This window comes from Camellia sinensis, chromosome 3 (genome assembly GCF_055761805.1).
Source record: "Camellia sinensis isolate YWXY chromosome 3, ASM5576180v1, whole genome shotgun sequence".
NCBI lineage: Eukaryota > Viridiplantae > Streptophyta > Magnoliopsida > Ericales > Theaceae > Camellia > Camellia sinensis.
This window is the reverse complement of record NC_138963.1, coordinates 91,464,866-91,487,639: the sequence shown is the minus strand read 5'-3', so window position 1 is coordinate 91,487,639 and position 22,774 is coordinate 91,464,866. Positions and strand designations below refer to the sequence as shown.

The following is a 22,774-nucleotide window of genomic DNA, read 5'->3' as shown; positions in this document are numbered from 1 at the left end:
TCGAGCATACAATAGTTCACTCGAGCGGAGGGTGCAAATTCTGGAATTTCCATATTTGCTTCCATGGTCCAAAACTCAATCTTAACGCATCAAAACTCAGTTTTTCTAGGACAAAACTTGAGGAAACACTTAGAAACTCATAAAATATCATGCATTAAAGATCATTTCAAGAAATCATGCCCCAATAGCTTGCCAATTGTGCAAAAATTCAACTTAAATTTATGAATGTTCCATGAACATGACATGCATGAATTTCTTTGAACTTAAGCTTCTCAAAACATGATAAAATGCTACAAAACAACAAGAAACTTGATGATTTCCCAAAATTAAGGTGAATTCAAGACATGCATGAGGAAATTTTTTGGAAATTAAACTGAAATGCATGCATGCGTGATATGACTCAATAAATTCATTTCTAACTCAATTCTTGCATTAATCAACATAATTCTCTTATGTTCATGCATTATAGTCTAGATTTCAAGGCTTAAGGATAAAATTCTTACCTAGAGGCTTGAGTTCACAAGTGTTGAAGTTGTAACTCTCAAATATTTTTCAATCTCTCAACAATTTCTTGCAAGCCTCCCCTTTCTTACTTGATCCTAAACCCTTTCTTAGTCTCTCACTTGTCTCTTACGTTTGTGTGTCTTAGGAGCATGAGTTGGTGATATAAAAATGACCTAATGGGATCAAGTATATAGCCCATCTAAGGACATATGTTCAATTAAGGTTAAAGGCAATCATCTCGCATTAAATTAGTCTAATTATTTGTTCCAAATGGAATTTCAATTAAGCCTACCATAAAATTCTAAAAATTTTAATTAACACATAAATCAAGTCAATTTCTGAATCGGATGTCGATAAAGCCTTCAATTTGCAGAACATATCGGAAACGTGAACAGATCATTCTATGTTAAACAGATAAGGCAACACAAATAAGGCAACACACATGCAATTTAATTCAGGTTTTGATCTAAAGAACTTATTAGGCATATTAAAGCATGGATTAACGTTAATTATGGGTCCGGATTGTTACATGAGCAATCCGAGATCATCCCTAATGCTTAGGATATTTTCTTCTAGTTGTAATCTTTTCTTTTTTCAATAATTTGTAATCTTTTTGAACAATGTTAGTTTCAATTTGGCCGATGTGCCCCCCTTCCTTATAGTTTGAACAAGTTTTCTTTTTAAATGCATGCCTTCTTTTTTTTCTAAGTGTTGAATGTATGCTTCCATACTTAGAATATTTTTGTACTTCCACAACTTTCTTTGAGTGATTACTTCGGCTTAGAACACCTTGGACAAGTATTACCTCGGACCCACCTATAGTTGGTTACCTCAAACCAAACTACCTTGAAGTTCACCTTTTATTGTATTCTTGGTCAAGCAACACTTAAAAATATTTGATTCAAACATTTTTACAAGCGTTCTTCCATTACTTATACTTGTTGTCTTTTAGCAGGACTTCACCCTTTCAACCCTTCCAAGCCTGACAGCTTGGTCGGTTATCTCGGATAATGAATACCTCGGATACCGCTTCCTTTATTATCTCAGCTATCTTCAACTTGTAAATTGTTCTGAATTTTTAACAAGTGTCAAGCCCAGTCTAACTTGTAAATTTCTTCTAAAAATTTCAATAAGTACCAAGCTCTCCAACTTATTTATCATTCGTGCTCCCTGCTCCCTAATGTGAACCTAAGTTCCACTTAAGTTCACAATATGCGTTTATGGTCTATTGCCGAAGTCAGATTCAAACAAAGAGTAGCCGAGGTGTTCGACCTTGGTTTCTCTGTTAATCTAACTAAGGCGAACTTAGTTCCATTATGCCGACACATTAAGCAAGTCTGAGTTCAACTTTGCCGATATGGCAAGTCTAAGTTAATTCAACTTAGTTCAACTCTATCTTATGCAAGTATAATTCAACTCTGCTATATAATAAGTAAGTTATTCGTCATGTTTCATTTAGAAACATCGCCAACTTAGTTCAACTCTATTATATGCAAGTATAATTCAACTCTTCTATATAATAAGTCTAAGTTATTCGTCATGTTTTATTCAGAAATATCGCCAACTTAGTTCAACTCTATTATATGCAAGTATAATTCAACTCTGCCATATAATAAAGTCTACGGTAAATTACATTTACCTCCCCTGAGGTTTCTGAAAAATACAGAGACCTCCCCTGTGGTTTGAATAATTACAATAACCTCCCCTACTTTACCTGACAATGTCAAGATTCCCCTAAACTGTGACTGTCGTTAGAAGATCTAACAGAAAGTGCTGATGTCACTCATTGTAAATTATGAAATGTCCAAAATACCCTAACTGCGTTCTAATTCATCCAACTTCTACAGCCTTATTGCCTTCTAATTCACCTTCTACTCCTGTCATCGCCAAATACCAACCCATTCACCATTGTAGCACCTCCCACAAAATCAGAAATATACATAAAGGTATATATATGTAAGATATTTATGTATACATATATGTGTGTGTGTGTGTGTGATATATATATTGATTCAATTCTCTTTTTTTTTATTCAATCAAATATATATATACATAGGGTTTGATTCAATTCTCTATTTTATGTTTGATACATATATATATATATAGGGTTTGATCACGTCGCGTTGGGGGGAGAAGTTCGAGAAGTCACCGTCCTCGGCGGAAAGGAAGCGAAAATCGAGCGACGGAGACCAGAAAATCGACGCGTCTAAAGTTTAGATATACGATTTTGAGGGAAGGTTCGGAGGAGGAGGAGGAGAAACGGCCTAGCGCAGCTGCGGCAGCTTCAATATTGGAGGAGGAGGCAGAGACGACACCCCAAGCTAAAGCGAGCTCGAGAGGAGAGGGAGATGCTGAGAGACCCTGACAGGGTTGCGATCGTGTGAGGCAGAGACGAAGCAGCTGCCGTGGGCGTCCCAGTCATAGTCATTGCAGAGGAGGAGGTTGTCGGTGGCTAACCATTTCTCTCTCTCTCTGAAAACCCTAACTGGTATGGGAGCTTCAAAACCCTAGAACTAGAATGGAAGAAATTGAAAGTACGTACTAATTTTTGCACAAGCTATTGAGGAGAATAATCACCGGTGGGCTTGGGGATCGCCGGAGGCAGTTGTATTGGTTGGAGAGATTATAAGTAGGAGAGAGGAGGTAAGATGAAAGAGAGATGGGGACAGAGCATGATGTTAGTGAGGTATGTATGAAAGATATAGGAATTAAAGGGTATTTTGGTCTTTTTGTGTTCAAATGAAAGGGCAATATGGTCATTTTGTATAATCAAGTAACATCGTTTCTGCAAAATTAACGGATTGGGGGAATCTTGACATTGTCAGCTAAAGTAGGGGAGGTTACTGTAATTATTCAAACCACAGGGGAGGTCCCTCTATTTGTCAAAAACCTCAGGGGAGATAAATGTAATTTACCCTAAAGTCTAAGTTATTCGTCATGTTTCATTCAGAATCATCGTCAACTTAGTTCAATTCTATTATATGCAAGTATAATTCAACTCTGCCATATAATAAATCTAAGTTATTCGTTAGGTTTCATTCAGAAACACCGCCAACTTAATTCAACTCTATTATATACAAGTATAATTCAACTCTACCATATAATAAGTCTAAGTTATTCGTCAAGTTTTATTCAAAAACATCGTCATAGAATTGGTAAGTCCTATCGCACAAATTTCGAGTTCATAAAAGTCAAACTAGCATTTTATTATTACTTCGGCTAATTAAATTATGACATAAACTTCGAAGAAAAAAAAAACTAATGATAAAAAAATTTCAAATTGCAAGTGTTCCAGGGTCTTGGCAACTCTTTGCCATTAGTGTCTTCAAGCCGATATCTCCCATTGCTGGCAATCGAGATGATTCTCTAAGGCCCCTCCCAGTTTGGGCCAAGTTTGCCCTCCCTGGGATCCTTCTTGTTGCCAACAACTTTTCTCAGGACGAGATCCCCAACCTTGAACTATCTTGGGTTGACCTTCTCTGTTGTAAGCCCTAGCAAGTTGTTGCTAGTGTGCCCCTAGCAGAACTACTGCTTTCTTCCTTTTTTTCTTCCAATACATCCATATCTCGGGGCTAAGAATGCCTCATTGGTCCCATTTTCCACTCCCTAGGTTCTGATTCCAGGGATGCCAACTTTCAGTTGGATAACTGCTTCAGTGCCATAAGCCATGGCAAAAGGAGACTTCCCAGTTGATCTTCTCAGTGTAGTCCAATATACCCGGAGCACATTGGGCAATTCTTTCACCCACTTCCCTTTTGCTGCTTCCAGCCTCTTCTTGATCCCATCCAAGATAGTCTTATTGGATGCTTCTTCATGACCATTGCTCTGAGGGAAACGTGGAGTAGAATAGTAGTTCTTAATTTTATACTTTACACATAAGCTTTTGATTAGCTTACTGTCAAACTGTGTACCATTATCTGCTATTATTGCCCTTGGGATGCCAAACCTGATGATGATTTCTTCCATATGAAGTTCTTCACACCAATATCTCGAATCTTTGCAAGGGGTTCAACCTCTACCTATTTTGTAAAGTAGTCTGTGGCCACCAGCAAGAACTTTCTTTGTCCGGTTGCCTGTGGCAGTGGTCCCACTAGGTCCATGCCCCACTGGGCAAACGGCCAAGGACTGAACACTGGGTTCAGATATGTTGTTGGTTGATCTATCAAAGGGGCGAACCTTTGACACTTCTCACACTTTCTGACATAGGCTTCAGCATCCTTTTGCATGTATGGCCACTAGTATCCCTGGGATATGGCTCTATAGGCAAGTGACCTACCCCCTGCATGGCTTCAACAAACTCCTCCATGTATTTCATACAAAAAATCTTCAACCTGAGATGGATGCACACATCTTAGAAGGGTCCCAGTGAAGGATCTTCTGTAGAGATGGCCATCTGTTGACAAGCAGAACTTGGTCGACTTCAATCTAGTCTTATGCGCCTTTTTGCGGTCGTCCGGCAGCTTGCCATCTTTTAGGAACATTACTATTGCATCCATCTAACTTGGACCCATCTCCACACATATTGCTTCGTACTCTGTGATCAGTGGTTCTACACTTGAGGTTGACAAATAATCAACCATTATTGTCCTTGTCTCTCTTGATTTCATTGCACTAGCTAGGTTAGCTAAGACATCGGCATGACTGTTATCATTTCGGCTAACTTGCTGTAGTCGGCAATCATGGAACAGCGTGAGCAGCTTGACAACCTCTTTGACATAGGCTATCATCTTTTCATCTCGGGCTGCATATTCACCCGTTGCTTGATTCACAATAAGCTAGAGTTACAGAAGACTACCACCTCATCGACTTCCATTGCTGTTGCTAGCTTTAGTCCAGCAATCAGTGCCTCGTATTCTGCTTCGTTGTTTGAGGCCTTGAACCCCAAACGAATAGACTGCTCTAACATTCGCCCATCTGGCGATACTAACACTACTCCTGCACCTGCTTATCGACGGTTTGAACTTCTATCAATAAACAGGCAAAAGGAGTCACTGATGTTGATGTCGCAGGGCTTTGGCTTTTCTTCTGCCTTCTTTAGCTTTGCCGACGTAAGGTTCTTTGGTCCTAGTTGCGTTTCCTTTGGTTCTTCTAGACATCCTAAGTCGTCGCTCACCGGAGCTCAACGGGGGATAGCACCAGGCGTGAACTCGGCCACAAATTCGACCAAAACCTGACCCTTGCTTATTGTTCTGGGCCTAAATTCCAAGTCATATTGGCCTAGAATTACTGCCCATCTGGCTACTCTTCCTGTCAGATCTCCATGTTGTAACAAGTACTTCAGAGGATGCTCTGTTAGCACGACAATCTTGTGGGCTTGGAAGTAGTGATTTAACTTTTAGAAGCCATCACCAGGGCTAATGTCAGTTTCTTCAGGGACAAGTACCTGGTTTTTGCTCTTGCTAGAGTTTTTCTCACATAGTATATCACTTTTTTTGTTCTCCCTCCTCCTCTCGGATTACTACCGCTCTTACTACGTGTTTTGAAACTGCCAAGTATAAGAACAATTCTTCTCCAGATATTGGATTTGATAGAACTGGAGCTGTTGTTAGGTACTTTTTTAAGTCAGTCAAGGCAACTTCGCACTCTTCCGTCCACAAAACATTTGTGGCCTTCTTTAACAAACTAAAAAATAGTTTACATTTATCAGAACTTTAGTTGATAAATCTGTTCAGGGTTGCCGCCTTGCCGGTCAAAATCTGGACTTGCTTCGCTGACGTCGAGCTCTTTAAGTCAATAATGGCCTTAATTTGATCTGGGCTTGCCTTAATGCCCCTTCTAGTAACCAAGTATCCCAAGAACTTACCAAACCCGACTCCAAATGCGCATTTCGAAGCATTAAGTCAGAGTCGATATGTTCTCAGGATATTAAAAACTACCTTCAAGTCAGTAAGATGATTCCCAAGTTCTTTGGTCTTCACGACCATATCATCAATGTATATTTCTACTGTCTTGCCAATCAGATGTCTGAATATCTTGGTCACTAACCTCTGGTAGGTTGCTCCTGCATTTTTTAACCTGAAAGGTATCACTTTATAGCAGTATAGCCCTTTTGGGATGATGAATGCAATCTTCTCCTCGTTAAGGGGATACATTGCTATCTGGTGGTATCCCTTTTAAGCATCCAGGAAGCTCATCCTCCCATGCCTGAAGTGGCATCCACCAGCTAAACAATTTTAGGCAGAGGGAAGTTATTTTTAGGACAAGCCTTATTCAGGCTGGTGAAGTCCACGCAGACCCTTCATTTCTTATTCTTCTTTTTCACAACTACTGTGTTGGACATGTAACGCCCCGACTTTCGGGTCGTTAATAAATCAAATCAACCTCAAATTTATAATCGTAGATAACTCATAATCCCAAATATACAAATCATCTTCACAAATAATTAACTCAAATGTCTCCAAAACATAAATTATACAAATCTCCAAAAATAATATATAGTTGTGGATTAAAAGAATCTCCAACTCAAACAATCTCTTTAGATGCTTCAACTCCAACCGCCACTAAATTTGCTCCACGCCTGAAAAATAATTTAATTTGGGAAGTATACAATACAACAGGAATAACAAGGCTCAGACAGAAAATAAATTAGCAGAGATCCAATAATTACACAACCAATTAGATTCGATAATCAAACAATTTACCAAATGACACAAACAAGTCCACTCAACATATGATAATTTATCCAGAACCAAATACCCGGTCCTACTGAGTACATGACCAATGACCAGCCTCACCCACCTCACCCAAGCACAAACGCTTATTTGGGCTATTGGTCCAAGCTAGTGGTAAGGTCTACTCGATCCATGTACGAAGCATTTCCACGTCATTTAGCCAGACAAATAAACATTAACTACACAGAACAACTTCATAGAATTTATCAAATGACCAAAGTACTCAAACGTGTCAATAGACAATGATTCACAAGATTTATCAGATGATCACAATAATCAAGAGGATTACAAATTGAAAGTAATTAACATAAACTCTTTGTGAAGAGATTTAGAGGAAGCATATTGTATATCACCCAAATTACCTCAAATCAATCTCCTTCGTCGCTAACACTCGAATCTCAATCTTTCTCCATGAATCTCCAAATTCTAAGCCATAAGGTATGTAAGGTTTCACAAAATCTACAACTCTCCTCCTTTATGAAAATGCTTACTCTCACTTTAAACATTCTTAATCTAAACTCTATATAACAAATGGAGAGAGATATGGGAAGAACCATAGAAAGAAGTTGAGAGGTGAGCTACATTTATAGGCAAACTTGGTGTAACATGGCATAAAAGCCCACTAGTTGGAATTGAAAAGACAAGTTAGGATTTATTGGTTCATTAAAGCCCACTAATAAACACTTAGTTGGATTATGAAAAGACACTAGTTGGATTATGAAAAGACACTAGTTGGCATTAAATGAACACTAGTTGGATTAAATGAACACTAGTTCGAAATAAGTCTAGTAACTGAGGGGCTTTAAGCAAATAATTAAAACCTTTTTTTTTTTTGTTTTTAAAGAGAAAATATTTTTTAGGGCTTCACAACCTATCCCCTTTAAAACAATTTTGTCCCTGAAATTCAACTACATACTGCCTTCGAAAAGCTCGGGGTAGTTTGCCTTCACCCAATCCTGGCGTTCCCAAGTAGATTCCTCAATTCCCCGATGACGCCATAGCACTTTTACCAAGTGAACCGTTTTGCCTCTAAGGTTCTTCTCTCGGCTATCCTGTATTGCTACCGGTCCTTCTTTAAATGTAGCATCTTTGTCAAGACTGATTTCGTCCCATTTGAGGATGTGTGATGAGTCAGCGATGTATTTTCTCAACATAGATACATGGAAGACGTCGTGTATCCCTGCTAACTGCGGAGGTAGAGTTAGTCTATATGCTACTTCACCCACTCTTTCCAATACCTCAAAAGGCCCAATATATCATGGTGACAGTTTTTCTTTTTTCCCGAAACGTACTACTCCATGCCTAGGTTGCACTTTTAGGAAGACGTGATTGCCTACTTCAAATATTAATGGCCTTCTCCTCCTATCAGCATAGTTCTTCTGACGGTCTTGAGTAGTCTTTAACCGTTGTCGGATCAATTTGACCTTCTCAGTAGTTTCTAGAACAAGTTCCGGTCCTATCAGATTTGTATCTCCCACTTCCGCCCAACAAATCGGCGATCTACATGGTCGTCCATATAATGCTTCAAAGGGTGCCATACCAATGCTAGCTTAGAAGCTATTGTTATAGGCGAACTCAGTACCAAGAGCTTCCTGCAAACTTCCCCAGAATCGAGAGGTGAACCGAGGATCACGGTCTGACACAATAGATACCGGAATTTTATGTAGTCGAATGATCTCTCCAATGTAGAGCCTGCACATGGATTCTAAAGTGTCGGTCATCCTATAAGGTAAGAAATGTGCTGACTTGGTGAGGCGATCCACTATTACCCATATAGCATTGCGCCTTCTAGGTGACTTAGGCAAACCTGTCACAAAGTCCATTGTCACGTACTCCCACTTCCATTCGGCTATTGGTAGAGGTTGCAACATTCTCCCTGGTTTTTGATGCTCTGCCTTCACTTGTTGGCATGTTAGACATTTTGCCACGAATTTAGCCACCTCCTTCTTAATTCCATTCCACCAATACTGCCTCTTTAAATCTTGGTACATTTTAGTCCCTCCTAGATGTACTGCAAATGCAGAATGATGACATTCCTTAAGTACCTTTTCTCGAAGTAACTCGTCACCTGGTACAAACAATCTACCTCAGTATCTTAAACTCCCATCAGGGTGAATTTCCCAGTTGAGCATGGGTTCTCCTGATTCCAGACGTCCCTTGATATAGGCTACCTCTTGATCATGCTTCTGGGCCTCCATGATCTCATTCATCAACTTAGGCATCACCTTCTATGCACTAAGATATGCGTTTGCATCTTGAGATTCTATTTGGATCTTGAACTCATTGAGTGTCTTAACCATATCCCACTCTTTGATGGAGATCGTAGCCATCATCCCTCTGCTCTTACGACTGAGAGCATCTACTACTACATTGGCTTTACCAGAATGATATGAGAGAGTGAACTGGAAATCCTCAAGATACTCCATCCATCGTCTCTATCTCAAGTTGAGGTCCTTCTGTGTAAATAGATACTTCAAACTCTTGTGATCTGTGAAAATCTCGAATGGTTCCCCATATAGGTAATGTCGCCATTGCTTTAGGGCAAAAACTACGGCTGCTAACTCCAGGTCATGTGTTAGGTAGTTACGCTCATGAGGTTTCAACTGCCTGGATCCATACGCGACTACCTTTCCATTCTGCATGAGCACGCACCCTAACCCTTCTTTAGATGCATCGCAATACACAGTATACTTCACTTCTCATTCTGGGATGGTCAAAATTGGTGCACTAGTTAACCTCTTCTTTAACTCTTGAAAGGATTTTTCGCAAGCTTCGTCCCACTCATACTTTACTCCTTTTTGCGTCAAACGAGTCATTGGTTTGGCTAGTTTGGAGAAATCTTGGATGAACCTCTGGTAATAACCGGCCAATCCTAAGAAACTGCGAATTTCTGACACAGTTTTTGGTTGTTTCCAGTCCAATATTGCCTCCACCTTGTTTGGATCCACCGCAATCCCATTATCTGATACTACATGCCCTAAGAATTTTACTTCATTCAACCAGAACTCACATTTGCTTGCCTTGGCATATAACCGATTATCCCTAAGAACTTGAAGGACAGTCCTTAAATGTTGCTCATGCTCTTCTTCAGATCTTGAATATACCAAGATGCCATCAATAAATACTACCACAAACTGATCGAGGTATGGTCTAAAGATCTTATTCATTAGGCTCATGAATACTGTCGGTGCATTGGTTAGTCCGAAAGGCATTACTACGAACTCATAGTGTCCATATCTAGTACGAAAGGCAGTTTTTGGTATGTCCTTCTCCTTGATTCATAGTTGATGGTAACCTGACCTGAGATCGATCTTTGAATAGCACCCTGAGCCTCTAAGTTGGTCAAAAAGGTCATCAATTCTTGGGAGTGGGTATCGGTTTTTAATCGTGACTCAATTAAGTCGACGGTAATCTATGCATAGCCTCAACGACCCATCCTTCTTCTTAACGAACAACACGGGTGCTCCCCATGGCAAAATACTTGGCCTAATGAATCCTCTCTCGAGCAATTCCTGTAGTTGTGTCTTTAATTCTCGTAATTCTGCTGGTGCCATACGATACGGGGCCATGGATATTGGGGTGGTTCCAGGTTGTAGCTCGATGCTCAAATCTACTTCCCGGGTTGGTGGCAATCTCGTTAACTCCGTAGGAAATACATCTGCATATTCACATACTATGCGCAGAAGTTCTAATTCTCCTTGGCCTTCCTCATTCAAAATTAGACTTGCTATCCTACCCGTAATTTGATTGCACCACTGCGTCCTACGTTTTGTTGAAGCCATGGGGTCTTGTCTATCCCTCTTAAACTGGAAACGAGTTCCATCTAGTGTGTGAGCTACCACTTTCCTCTGATGACAGTTGATCACTGCTCGGTGGGCAGACAACCAGTCCATGCCTAAAATAATATCGAAGTCTGACATTTCCATGACACGAAGGTCGCACGTTAAGTGTAGGTTTGACATTCCTATCTTACAATCCTTACAGATCAATCCTATCCGAATGCATCCTCCCATAGGTGACATTACATTTAAGGCAGGTTCTAAGGGTTCACATACAAGTCCTAATGACTGAGCGCAAGCAGAGGATATAATGGAATGTGATGCGCCAGTATCAAATAAAACATGCACCCAAGAATTGTATAATACTAAATTACCCTCACTAACAGACGGGTCTGCTTCTTCCTCTTGCAAGGCAAAGACTCTGTCGGTTGCCTTCTGGTTGCCCTTGGTCTTGGTGTTTTGAGTTCCCCCATTCTTCAAGTGCTGCAGTCCAGTCGATCTTGTCTTGTTCGTCCAAGGCTTCTGCCCACGTAATGCCTGGGCATTTGCTCCGGAACCTCCTCCTTGGTACCTAGATGGAGGGAGTTGGGGGCATTCGCTCTTTTTGTGCCCTAATTGTTGGCAATGAAAGCACTGGATTTATCCCGTCGGCCTTTGTTGATAGCCTCCTCTCTGGATCTGTTGCTGTTGTGGTTGTGGTCTGGAGTGGGGCTTTGGTGTCATGTTTCCTTTTTGGTTCTTCTGAGGTCCAACAGACATCTGACTCCCTCTCCTCTTGTTCCAAGCCTTTCTAGCGTCTGTTATTTCCCTCTCAGACTCTAACGCCGTATCCGGCACCTTAGCAAATGTGGGGAGTCGTTGCGGAAGAACTCTTCCCTTGATTGTAAGGTCCAATCCTCACTCGAACATCTTTGCCTTCTCTTTATCATTTGCTACAAATCTAGTTGCGTAACGGGCTAGTTCTTCAAATTTTGCAGCATACTGGGTCACGGTCATGTTTCCTTGTTCTAGGTTTTGGAATTCCTTGACTCACTCTCGACGGACCGTATTTGGAAAATATTTATTTAGGAACAGTTCCCTAAACTGGTTCCATGGTAGGCTCGCTACGTCACGAGTGTTCTTGATTAACTCCCACCAGTGGTCAGCCTCATCATCAAGCTCGAATACTGCCAAAGCTATTCTATCAGCGGCCTCGGTTATGCCCATGGTGTCTAGCATTTTCTCTATCTGCCGAAGCCAGTTTTCAGCTACCTTTGGATCCGACACACCAGTGAACTTTTGGGGCCTTTGCTTTCGAAACTCAGAAAAGAGTCGAGTCCTCTCATTCTGCCGATTGTTCCTTACTTGACCTAATCCCTCCAAAATTTGATGTCTTGGATTATTGGGAATGTCAGCCCCTGTGGGGACGGGTCCGCATTGGTTTCTGGGGCGGTTTCGTGCGTTGTTGCTGGTTCCGGCATAGTCATTTGCTCGCGTGTCCACCATTCTGTTCATGGCACGTGGTGAGTTGGTTCCAGTTTTAGAAAATCTTACTATTTAGATTTGAAATGAAAGTTCAGTTTCCTTAGAGTGTACTAAAACAAATAACAGTCAACAACATAGATCAACATCATTCGTATATTATAATAGGCATCATTCCAAAAGGGCTCCTAATCGAAGTTACATTTAAAGGGCATCTACGCATTACAAAGTTCAGGCTGTCTTATTCTAAGGATCCCATCAGCGGATCTTACAAAAGTCTAACTTTACTATTTCTCGAACTAGTTCTCGTTTCCCGACCAATCAAAGTCTTCTTCTGGATCTTCCTCAACGGAGTCAGTGGCTTGGTTCGGAGAGCGGGGGGTGTACGTTGGTGAGGGGGGATTGTGTTCAGACGACACCTCTATAGGGTAGGCTGGGGTTACTCCATTCCGTTCTGGTGGTTGCTCTATATTCCTTGGTTGATTGTTGCTTGGCCCTTGATAACAAGATGCGTAGCTTTCAGCCTGAGTCGGTGGTCGGTGGTATGCTATGGTGGTCAAAGTTCGGTGTATCAAGGAGTCTATCCTCTGATCATCTTGCTCTATTTGGACCGCCTTCTTCGCTGCCCGGCTCAAAAATTGTAGGCGGCGTTGCACCAGAGACCTCTTATGCTCCCACGTATAGCGGGAGTACTCCGTTTCCACCTTACGAATCTCCGTTCTGATCATTTCCTCGGTGGCACTCACACAGCGTCAGCAGCTAAAGTTGGGGCTGACAGACATGGCCCTCCTTCCTTGCATACAGAAAGTACCCCACGAGTCGAGACTGATATCGCGTCCTGGATAGTCTCCCGCTGACATCCTAAGGTGGGAAAAGATTTTTATTTGTTAGTCCACCTTAAATATAGTAGCGTGATAGATAAAATAAGATAAAGGGGTAAGGGCTTCTAGAGTCGCATATTGGGTTGCGTGGGTTAAGGGTTGAACCTAGGCTCTGATACCAAGTTGTAACGCCCCGATACTACATTATTGATTGTAGCCAAGGGAGAGTCACTGTTAAGGTGTATACGTCTAATTCTATAGAATACCAATACATAACAACCATAATAATATTAATTTCAAAAGCTTGTTCCATTACATTACATCCCAAAGAAAATTTAAATCTTCATACGAGTCTTACAAAATATGCAAAAATAAATTTTTAACTTTTCTAAGATAGCCAAAGGTCTTCGAATGTTTCAGGCTCGTCGTCTCCAGCTATATGTTCCTCTTCGGCACCGGGCATAACACGCCGTGAGCTTTGAATGCCCAGTAAACACACACACACCCCAGCCCTTTTTCCCGAGTCCAATACACAATCACAAATATAACATCAAGTAGTAGAGCATGATACATAACACAACAAATAAATAAATGGTTACAAGTTAACTGTTAGTAAACTAGAAATCCTCCAAAGAGATTTCGTCCTCTCAACCACAAGAATTGGACTCGGATTATTCGGTATGCCCCCTCTTTTGCTGCTTTGTTACAGAACTAACCTCGGATGCCTACCATCGATTATATACCGCGTAGCGCCAACCGCAGGGCCTCAAAAGAGACGGTGAAATAGGGCCTTGCCCAAAACCCTCCTCACACCAAACCACCTAGGGTCTGAATACAACCGCTCCGTTCAAGGGTTCCGAAAACCACTTACGCAAGACTTTAACTTCCAATTAAGGACGCATCCCAACAACCATATAACACATTTTCTCATCTTCCCATTACTCAAGTGCTCGAAAACCCAATACCCTCCCAATTAGGTTTCCCGTTGAGTTAAAAGTTTTAAGTCAAGGTTAGTCCAACTTACAAGATAATAATATCCACATAAACATGCATCCTTAAGATGAGAAAGATAAATAACATAACATAACACATAAAATATCTTGCCAAGATATGATCATAACACATTTTCATGAATACCAGGACATAAAACATCCATACATAACAAATATTTCCAGATTTAATATCACGTAAAGATTAAAATGAAAGGCTAGTTTAGATCCTTCACCGGACTCGGTCTTCTTATGATTCGTAGAGAATTTGATCTAGTTTCTAGAACATTTTTTGGAAATGGGTTTGCTTTTCCAGATTTCAAGTTATTTAGAAAACATTCCAGCGCTATCCAGATTCTGTCCAGACCCGTCGATCGTTACGAAAATTTGATTTTCTTGCAAACCGATTAATGTTTTTCAACGAAACCAATTTTATTTGAAAGATAAATCCTTAAGGAAAATTTTGACCTAAAATAGAGGTCAATAATAATTTTATACATTTTTCTGAAATTTTTGAAAGTGGGCTGTAAAAACAGTTTCTAGGGTAAATGTCCAAAACAAGAAGATTTATAAGAAAAGGGTTCCACCCAAGGGAAAGTTTTCGTTTCTTTTGTGAAGAAAACATGCTAACTAGCATATATTTAACTCAAAAAGTTTGCTTGAAGATGTGTCCTTGGAAAGTTGAGAGATTGATATGGAGAAAAAGATGGTTTTGTACCGAGATGGGAAAATACAAAAGAGATAGAATCAATACTCAACTCTTAGCATTTTTAACACAAGTAACTAATAAATAACAGATCTGAAACATTATCTAGAACCCTAAGACATGTATTTGAAAAAGGGAAAATGAAAGAGAAGGTTGTGTTGTGGCTTACATGCTAAGCTTTGAACAAGATGGTTCTCTTCTCCCTTCCTCTTCCTCTCAAAATTCCTCTCTTGTTCTCTTTCCTCTCCTTAGGTCAAATGTGGAAGTGTGAGAGTGTTGCTTGGTGATATTTATAGGCAACCTTGGTGTAGTTGGTATTGAAAGGTTGTCATTATAGCCTACTAGTTAGGATATGAAGGAACCACTACTTGAAAAATGAAAGGACCCTAGCCCACTAGTTAGGTTATGAATGAACCACTACTTTGAGATTTAAATGAACACTAATTGATATTAAATGAACACTAAACACTAATTGATATTAAATGAACACTAACTAGAATTAAATGAACACTAGTTAGACTATGAATGGACACTAGTTGGAATATGAATGGCCACTATTAAGGATATTCCCGTTTTGATAAAACAACAAAAACAATATTAATCAACAAGATTCGAAATAAGTCTAGTAACTGAGGGGCTTTAAGCAAATAATTAAAACTTTTTTTTTTTGTTTTTAAAGAGAAAACATTTTTCAGGGCTTCACAGGACATCCAGGTTAGGTAGTTCACCTCCTGAATAGCCTTGGCTTCCAACAGCTTGTCCACTTCCTCCTCTACTGTTTCCACATGAATCAACGTCGGCCTCCTTGCCTGCTAAATGACAGGTTTAGCCAACATGTCTACATTGAGCCTATGACAAGTGACCTTGAGGTCAATGCCAGGTATCTCGTATGGGGTCCAGGCAAACACTTCTATGTTTGCCTGCAAGAAAGCCTCCAACTCCCTCTCCTCCTCCTTGGTTAAGCCTGAGCCGAGAAAGAAGAAGCGTTCTACATCACCTTCTTTTATCAGAATTTTCTTCAAGGCTCCCTTACTCTTGTTGGCCGACTCTTTACCGATGTCATCCAGGACCTCTATGTCCTCGTTTTCAATTTTTATTGTTTCTGCCTCTTGCACGTTGTAGTTAGATTTCATTGCTGCCATGGAGCAATTTTTTGCCTAGACCTGATCCCCTCTGACCTCCTGAATTCTACGCTCCATTGGAAACCGCAACAGCTGGTGCAATGTTGAGGGAACAACCCTCATTGCGTGTAACTACGGTCTTTCCAAGATAATATTATACGGGGAAGAAGTGCCAATTACTGTAACCTCTGTGTTTACCTCGTTCGTGCTTGCCTGCACTTCCAAATTCGGGGCTCCTAGAGACCATGTCAGCATTCAGTTGAATCCAACCATCGGGCTGTTGGATTGTTCCAAATCATCTGGGCGAAGGCCAAGCTCTTTGTAACATCTAACATACATGATGTCATAAAAACTGCCTTGATCAACTCGTATGCGCCTTACCTAGCAGTCCTCAATCTTCAGCGTTTTCACCAAGGCATCATTGTGTGGGTGCTACACCATATTTAGGTCTGTCTCGGTAAAATAGACCATTGGTCCTTGGTACTCATTGGTCCTAGGCTTCTTCTGTTGGACCTGATACATATGTTGCAGATGCCTCACTCTTTGAGTCTTCCCACGTATCTTATTCTCATTAACCTTTGAGTGAATAACATTGATCACCCGAGGTCCATCTGTTTATTATGGTGTCAGTGGCGGTGGCGGAGGTGGAGCTGCCGGTGCCTAGGGCAATCTTGCTTGTTCTTCCTTTGTTTTGGTCTCATGTACTAGGTCTCGCAGATGACCTTGTCTGATCAGATCCTCCAAGTGCACCTTCAGAGCCCTGCACCCCTGGGTCAAGTGCCCATCTTCATTATGGTAGGCACAATGCTTCTTAAGGCTCCTTTTTCATAAACTCGCTAGGGACCCTCTCTGGCGTTCTATAATATGGCTGGTTCTTGATTCTTTCTAGAACTTTATAAACTGGGATCTGGAACACAGTGGTGACTGCACAGCCCTCAACCTTGTTTTCTACCTGTTAAACCAGTATTACCTCGACCTTGCTTTGGCGAGCCGTTTCTCTTCTCTTGTTTCAGTGCCTTCGTTCCCAGCGTATCCTCTTTCGCTCTGGCACATTTCTCGATCCGTGCCATGAGCTCCTTCATACTCTTTGATAAAGTTTTTGCCAGCGACTTTCGAAGCGTGTTTTCATCCTCCAGGCCATTCTTAAAAGACACGACCGAGTAGACAAAAAATTCAAAAATTGTCTGGTTTACCAAACATGTTTTCAAAATGTGTTTTGAAATTGATTTGGAATCATAATGTGAAACTCAAACCAAACATAACATTCAAATATAAGGGTGAAAACTTGATTTGAAACTAACACCAAACACATTCTGTACTCTACATGCATCTCCGCATAAATCCTAATATACACAGTTGAAAAAGACATACCATATATATTTTCAATTATGTTATTTTTATTTAATTATGATCAATTTTTTTAATTATGATATTATTTTAGTTATAATTCAAAAGTTTTTAACTATGATATTTTTTTAATTATGACTTAGAAAGTATGAAATTATATCATTTTTTAAATTGTAAGGTACATATCGTACACACTTATACATATATACCTCGAAAAGACTATACATATACCTTATAATTGTAGAAAAAAAAAATGACATAATTTTATATTTTTTGAATCATAACTAAAAAATATAAATAAATTATAATCAAAATCTCAAAATAATATTATAATTAAAAAATAGTAATAACTATAGAAAAAAAAAAAACTAAATTAAGGGAAATAATCCAGACCCCCAACATGCCAGCACTTCCACACATTTGTGATAGAGGAGAAGGAGAGAAAGGAGAGAAAAAAAATATCTACATATATATATATATATATATAATGTGAGGTCATAAATTAATTATAGATTGTGGGATAAAAAATGGTGGGAGTCTTAAGTCTTAAGTTCTTTTTCAGAATTAAGCCTTCGTTTGGCAATGATTTTTTTGGTTAATTTTTTGATTTTTTTGACTTGTTAACTTTAAAATAATGAATTTTTTTTTTTTTTATCTTTTTGTAATTTTTTGATCCTTTTTTTTTTATCCTTTTATGCTTATTTAGCCAAAAATAAAAACTAAACACCACCTCAAGGTGTATATATGCGTAATAAAATTATATGAGAGAGAGAGAGAGTTTTTTTTTTTTTTTTTTTTGAGAATCATAATGGATTTAACCGAACTCCGAAATACTACACGAATTTCGCTTCCTCAAAGTATTCAAAGACGGCCGGGTTGAGAAAATCAGCTGGCCGCCCGTCAAAATCCCTCCCTCCGACGACCCCACCACCGGCGTCCGATCCAAAGACGTCGTCATCTCCAACGAACCCGAAGTCTCAGCCCGAATATTCCTTCCCAAATTACCCGACCCGACCCACACGTTCCCCCTCGTCCTCTACATGCACGGTGGCGGATTCGCCATGATGTCCGCCTTCACCCCCCAATACGACCGCCACGCCCGCCTCCTCGCCGCCGAATCTACCTCCATCGTCGTCTAGGTCGAATGCCGTCTCGCTCCGGAACACCCAATACCGGCTTGCTACGACGACGCTTGGGCTGTGCTCCGGTGGGTCGCCGCCCACAGTACCAGAGATGGAGCCGAGCCTTGGTTGAACGATCACGCCGATTTCAGCCGTGTATTCGTCGGCGGAAGTAGCTCGGGAGGGAACATGGCTCACACGTTGGCTTACCGGGTCGGAACAATCGGGCTACCCGGAGTGAAACTCGTCGGGGCGTTTATGGCCCACCCGTATTTTGGGGGAGTGGAAGAGGATGATAAGATTTGGATGTACATGTGTCCGACGAACAGTGGGTTTGATGATCCAAGGATGAAGCCGCCCGTAGAGGATCTGGCAGTGATAGGGTGTGAGAGGGTGTTGATGTTCGTGGCTGGGAATGATCCTATGAGAGAGCCAGGTAGGGCCTACTATGAGAGGCTGAAGAAAAGTGGGTGGAATGGGAGCGTGGAGATTGTCGAGAATATCGGGCAGGACCCTACCAATGAGAATGCTGTGGCTCTGGTTAAAAAGATTGTTGATTTCATCAACCAAAAATAGGAATGATAGGTGTGGCCCTTCCTTTATTTGTGGTGAAATGGATAGTTTTTGTTTTCTAGAGGGTGGAGTGGCTTCATATACTTCCATGGAATAATGTTTTGTTTTTTATTTTATGTGGTCCTCTGTATGCGTGTAGTCATGTACAATAATATTATAAATTTAAGAAGGTATTTGGAAAAATAAATTTATACATCATAATTGTTCAAGATGGATTTCATATAATTTTAAATTTAAATCATACAATTTATTTCAAGGTAAATTTTGCAATATCTGTTCATGATCCATAGTATTTCTGAGTCACTGTTAAGAGTAACACATTTGTGGGTTGTGCCTCTAATTATACTTAATGTGGCTAAGCAAAATATGGGGAAAAAATAAGTTCTTCCACGTATATATTTCATTTTCTATATCTATTCATACTTCTCTTGTGATTCCCAATTTAGATTTATATCGATGATCTGAATAATGTACTTCATAGGCCTCACGATAAATGTTATTCATACAAAAGTCAACTTATCAGGCAACTATGAACATGAAAACAAATCATATTTTGTTTTCTGGTTTAAATTTACAACTCCATTTGCTATTTATTTTGTAAAACGAAATGTGATTTTTTTATGTGTTTATAAATATCAATGAAATTAATTGTTTACATAGATGATCTTTATTGTGAGACTTATATAGTAGACGGTTTAGATCATCGACGTAGGTTTGAATTGGTACCCACAAGAGGGGTATAGATAGGTGTGGACACCATGCCTTTTTGTAGTTTATGCCCATTTCCACACTATATCGTGTCAACTCGCTTATCCCACATCGAAAGAGTCGACACTTAATTTTATGAGGAATTAAGAAACCTTTAACAATAGAAACTAAGTAAAAGACCTGATCCGTTATAACAAGAGAATTTCAGGTTCTGGAGCTAGGAACAAAAAAGGAATGCCAATTGTTAGGTTTTTGTAATTAGCAATCCCCGTTGGACAAAACTCCATTTAGTTATATTTTTATTCATTCTATTGTATCTGTGAGTTATGAGTGTTTAGATCCAACCTGAGTTGTGCCTAAGTAGAAGAGTTTATATTGACATTCGGTATCTCGTTTTGAGCTCTCTTTATTTGCCACTTCGCTGACTAAGTATGACGGTCGAGGGGTAGTGCCCCCGAAGCCAAGAAGAAGTCAAAATTGTTTGATAGCTTTTAAAAGTCATTTGTGTGCTCAAGCGATTAAGTGGTTCATCTAGTTTCTCTGCATGTTTTCTGAACTTCTAGAAACATGATTTACCACTCAAATGGTAGATGTTGCACTATAGCGATTGGTTTATATGTAAGCACTGCCTTTAGTTGTATCGCTCTAGTTGTCTTCGTAGCTATGTTTAGTATAAAGTGCATCATTTGCTATTTTTAGGGTTAAATCTGTCCAGGTTCTTAGAGAATAAGGAAAAACAAAGGGTATGTTTGGTTTGGATTTGTAGAGTGATTTTGAGAAATTTTTTTAAAAAAACTTGTTTGGTTGATAATTTTTCCAAAGCAATTTTCAAAATCACTTTCTCTCTCTTACACATCAATCAATCACTTTTTCTCTCTCCTCTCTTCTTCTCAATCACTTTTTATCTCATATACATCTACTTAATTACAACTGAGAGGGAGATTTATGATCTGGATTGGGCCGTGGTAATGGCTGGGCAGATTTTGGCCGAACACAGTTGGGCCATGGTAGCATGGGCCTGTCCCGAAAGGTTTTGCTCGGTTAAGGCAAGACATGGTTGGACCGAGCTACTTGGCTTCAGGGTGCAGAGACCGGTTGAGTGATGGTTCGGCCGAGATGTTCGCTGCCTCACTGGGTTCCACGGTTCGTGGGTTAGCCCGGTAGGAAAGCTGACGGCTAACCAGCACGAGCTTTCCCGAGCTCGGCTATGCCGGAATGCAACTGAGCTCGGTCGTCATTGAGCTTGGCGAGCGGAGCGCTCTAGCTAGCAACACAACACGGCCTTTGGCAGCCGAGATGTTGCAGCCCGACTGTCGAGCTCCCAGTAGTGTGGGCTGGCAGCTTGGTTAGGTGATGATCAGCTAGATTTATGCTGATAGATGGGATAGCAGCACCACGTGTCGAGAGACTAATGGGAGTAGATTTGGGGCGCAGAAGGTATATAAGCGAGTCTGCACCCCCCATGCCTAGATAGATAAAACATTTGATGAGATTTACACTATAGACTCAATCCTCTCTCTCTCTCTCTCTCTCTATCCCTGTGTGTGTCTAACTTGATTGTCGGAGGGGTATTCCGGCCACACACCGTCGGGTAGCTCACCGCCATTATGCTCGCAGGTCGATCGGACAGACAGGTGCTTGGAAGAAAGGAGTACAGGCTTGCCTGAATATTTGCTCCCCATACAATTGGCGCCGTCCGTGGGAACTTGACAGACAAAACCTTGTCTTTCAGGCTCATCTGATCGCCGTCCATGGTGAACAACGATGAGATTTCGTTGTCTGCCATCGACGGAGTTACCCCGGAGTCAGGAAGACGGAGAGAAGGACATCCCGCCATCATTCCTCCGATGGCGGACCTGAAGACTTCTCCAAGAAGACATTCAAGAGACGCGCGGGATAAGCACGGAAGAAGCTTTGGTCATTCACGGAGTCCAGACGGTCACCGGTGGCGGAGAGAATCGCATGCCAGACGACTGGAAAGCAAGCTAAGGGACCAAGACGCCGTCATTCGGCGAATGGCGGCGGAGACGGAGGATCTTAAGCGGCATGTCAAAGGGAAGGGTGTAGCTGGAGTGGGAGACCACAGTGAGCGCACCCAACCCCGCCGTTCAGGCAATCAGAGCTAGCGGCGTACTCCGTCCATCTCAATCACCAGAAGTTAAAAGGTTGGAGATTCTAACGCGCATGTAGAAAAGTCCAGCGCGCAAGACAACACCTATCAATCCTCACGTCCGGCGATGACATCGAGGTATTCTTATTCCGCTCGTTCAGAGGACTTGCGGGCAGTCTTGAAGGAACGGGCTCACCGGCGGGAGGCTCAAAGGGTGCCGGCGTTCCAGCGGCTATCCTATGGGGTTTACGCCAGTGAAGAGGTCGGAATGCCTCCACCCCGCCTCGCTGCGCCTCTCCTTTTAGACACAGACTTGGCGAGGCTGAGCGCCACTCCTTTCTCCCTAGAGATAGAAACAACACCGCTTCTGACGGGCTTCCACTAGCCAAAGTTCACGCTTTACGATGGAAAAACTGATTCATATATGCATGTAAGCCACTTCCGACAGGTCATGGTCGGACATAGGCGAAATGACGCTCGTATGTGCCTTATCTTCTCGTCGAGTTTGGGCAAGCTGGGCTTGAAATAGTTTGAGAGATTGCAGGAGGGAAGCATCAAAGGGTGGCAGCAGTTGGCGGAAGCCTTTGTGACGCGCTTCAAAACTAACACTAAGACGCCAAAGGAGGTTGACCACCTTCTCAGTGTCAAGATAGAGCTGAGCGACACGCTCAAGGCATACAACTCTAGGTACTGGGAAACCTTCAACGAGATCTTGGATTGCCCGGTCAACCTTGCAATCACGCAGTATAAGCGTGGCCTTCCAGTCGGACATAGACTGCGGGACTCGCTTACTATGCACCAGCCGACATCCATGGGCCAATTAATGCAGTGCATCAACGAGCACATCCGACTAAAAGATGATG

At 41.2% G+C, this 22,774-nt stretch overlaps 1 protein-coding gene across 1 annotated transcript; it reads left to right on the top strand.

The window, feature by feature from the left end:
* Positions 1–18,220: 18,220 nt before the first annotated feature.
* LOC114279130 (2-hydroxyisoflavanone dehydratase) lies at positions 18,221–19,280 on the top strand (the record flags this gene model as incomplete). The annotated part of the gene is given in 1 exon segment (XM_082918231.1): positions 18,221–19,280. A coding segment is annotated over 1 exon segment (876 nt), but the record flags the coding sequence as incomplete, so codon positions are not given.
* Positions 19,281–22,774: the final 3,494 nt, after the last annotated feature.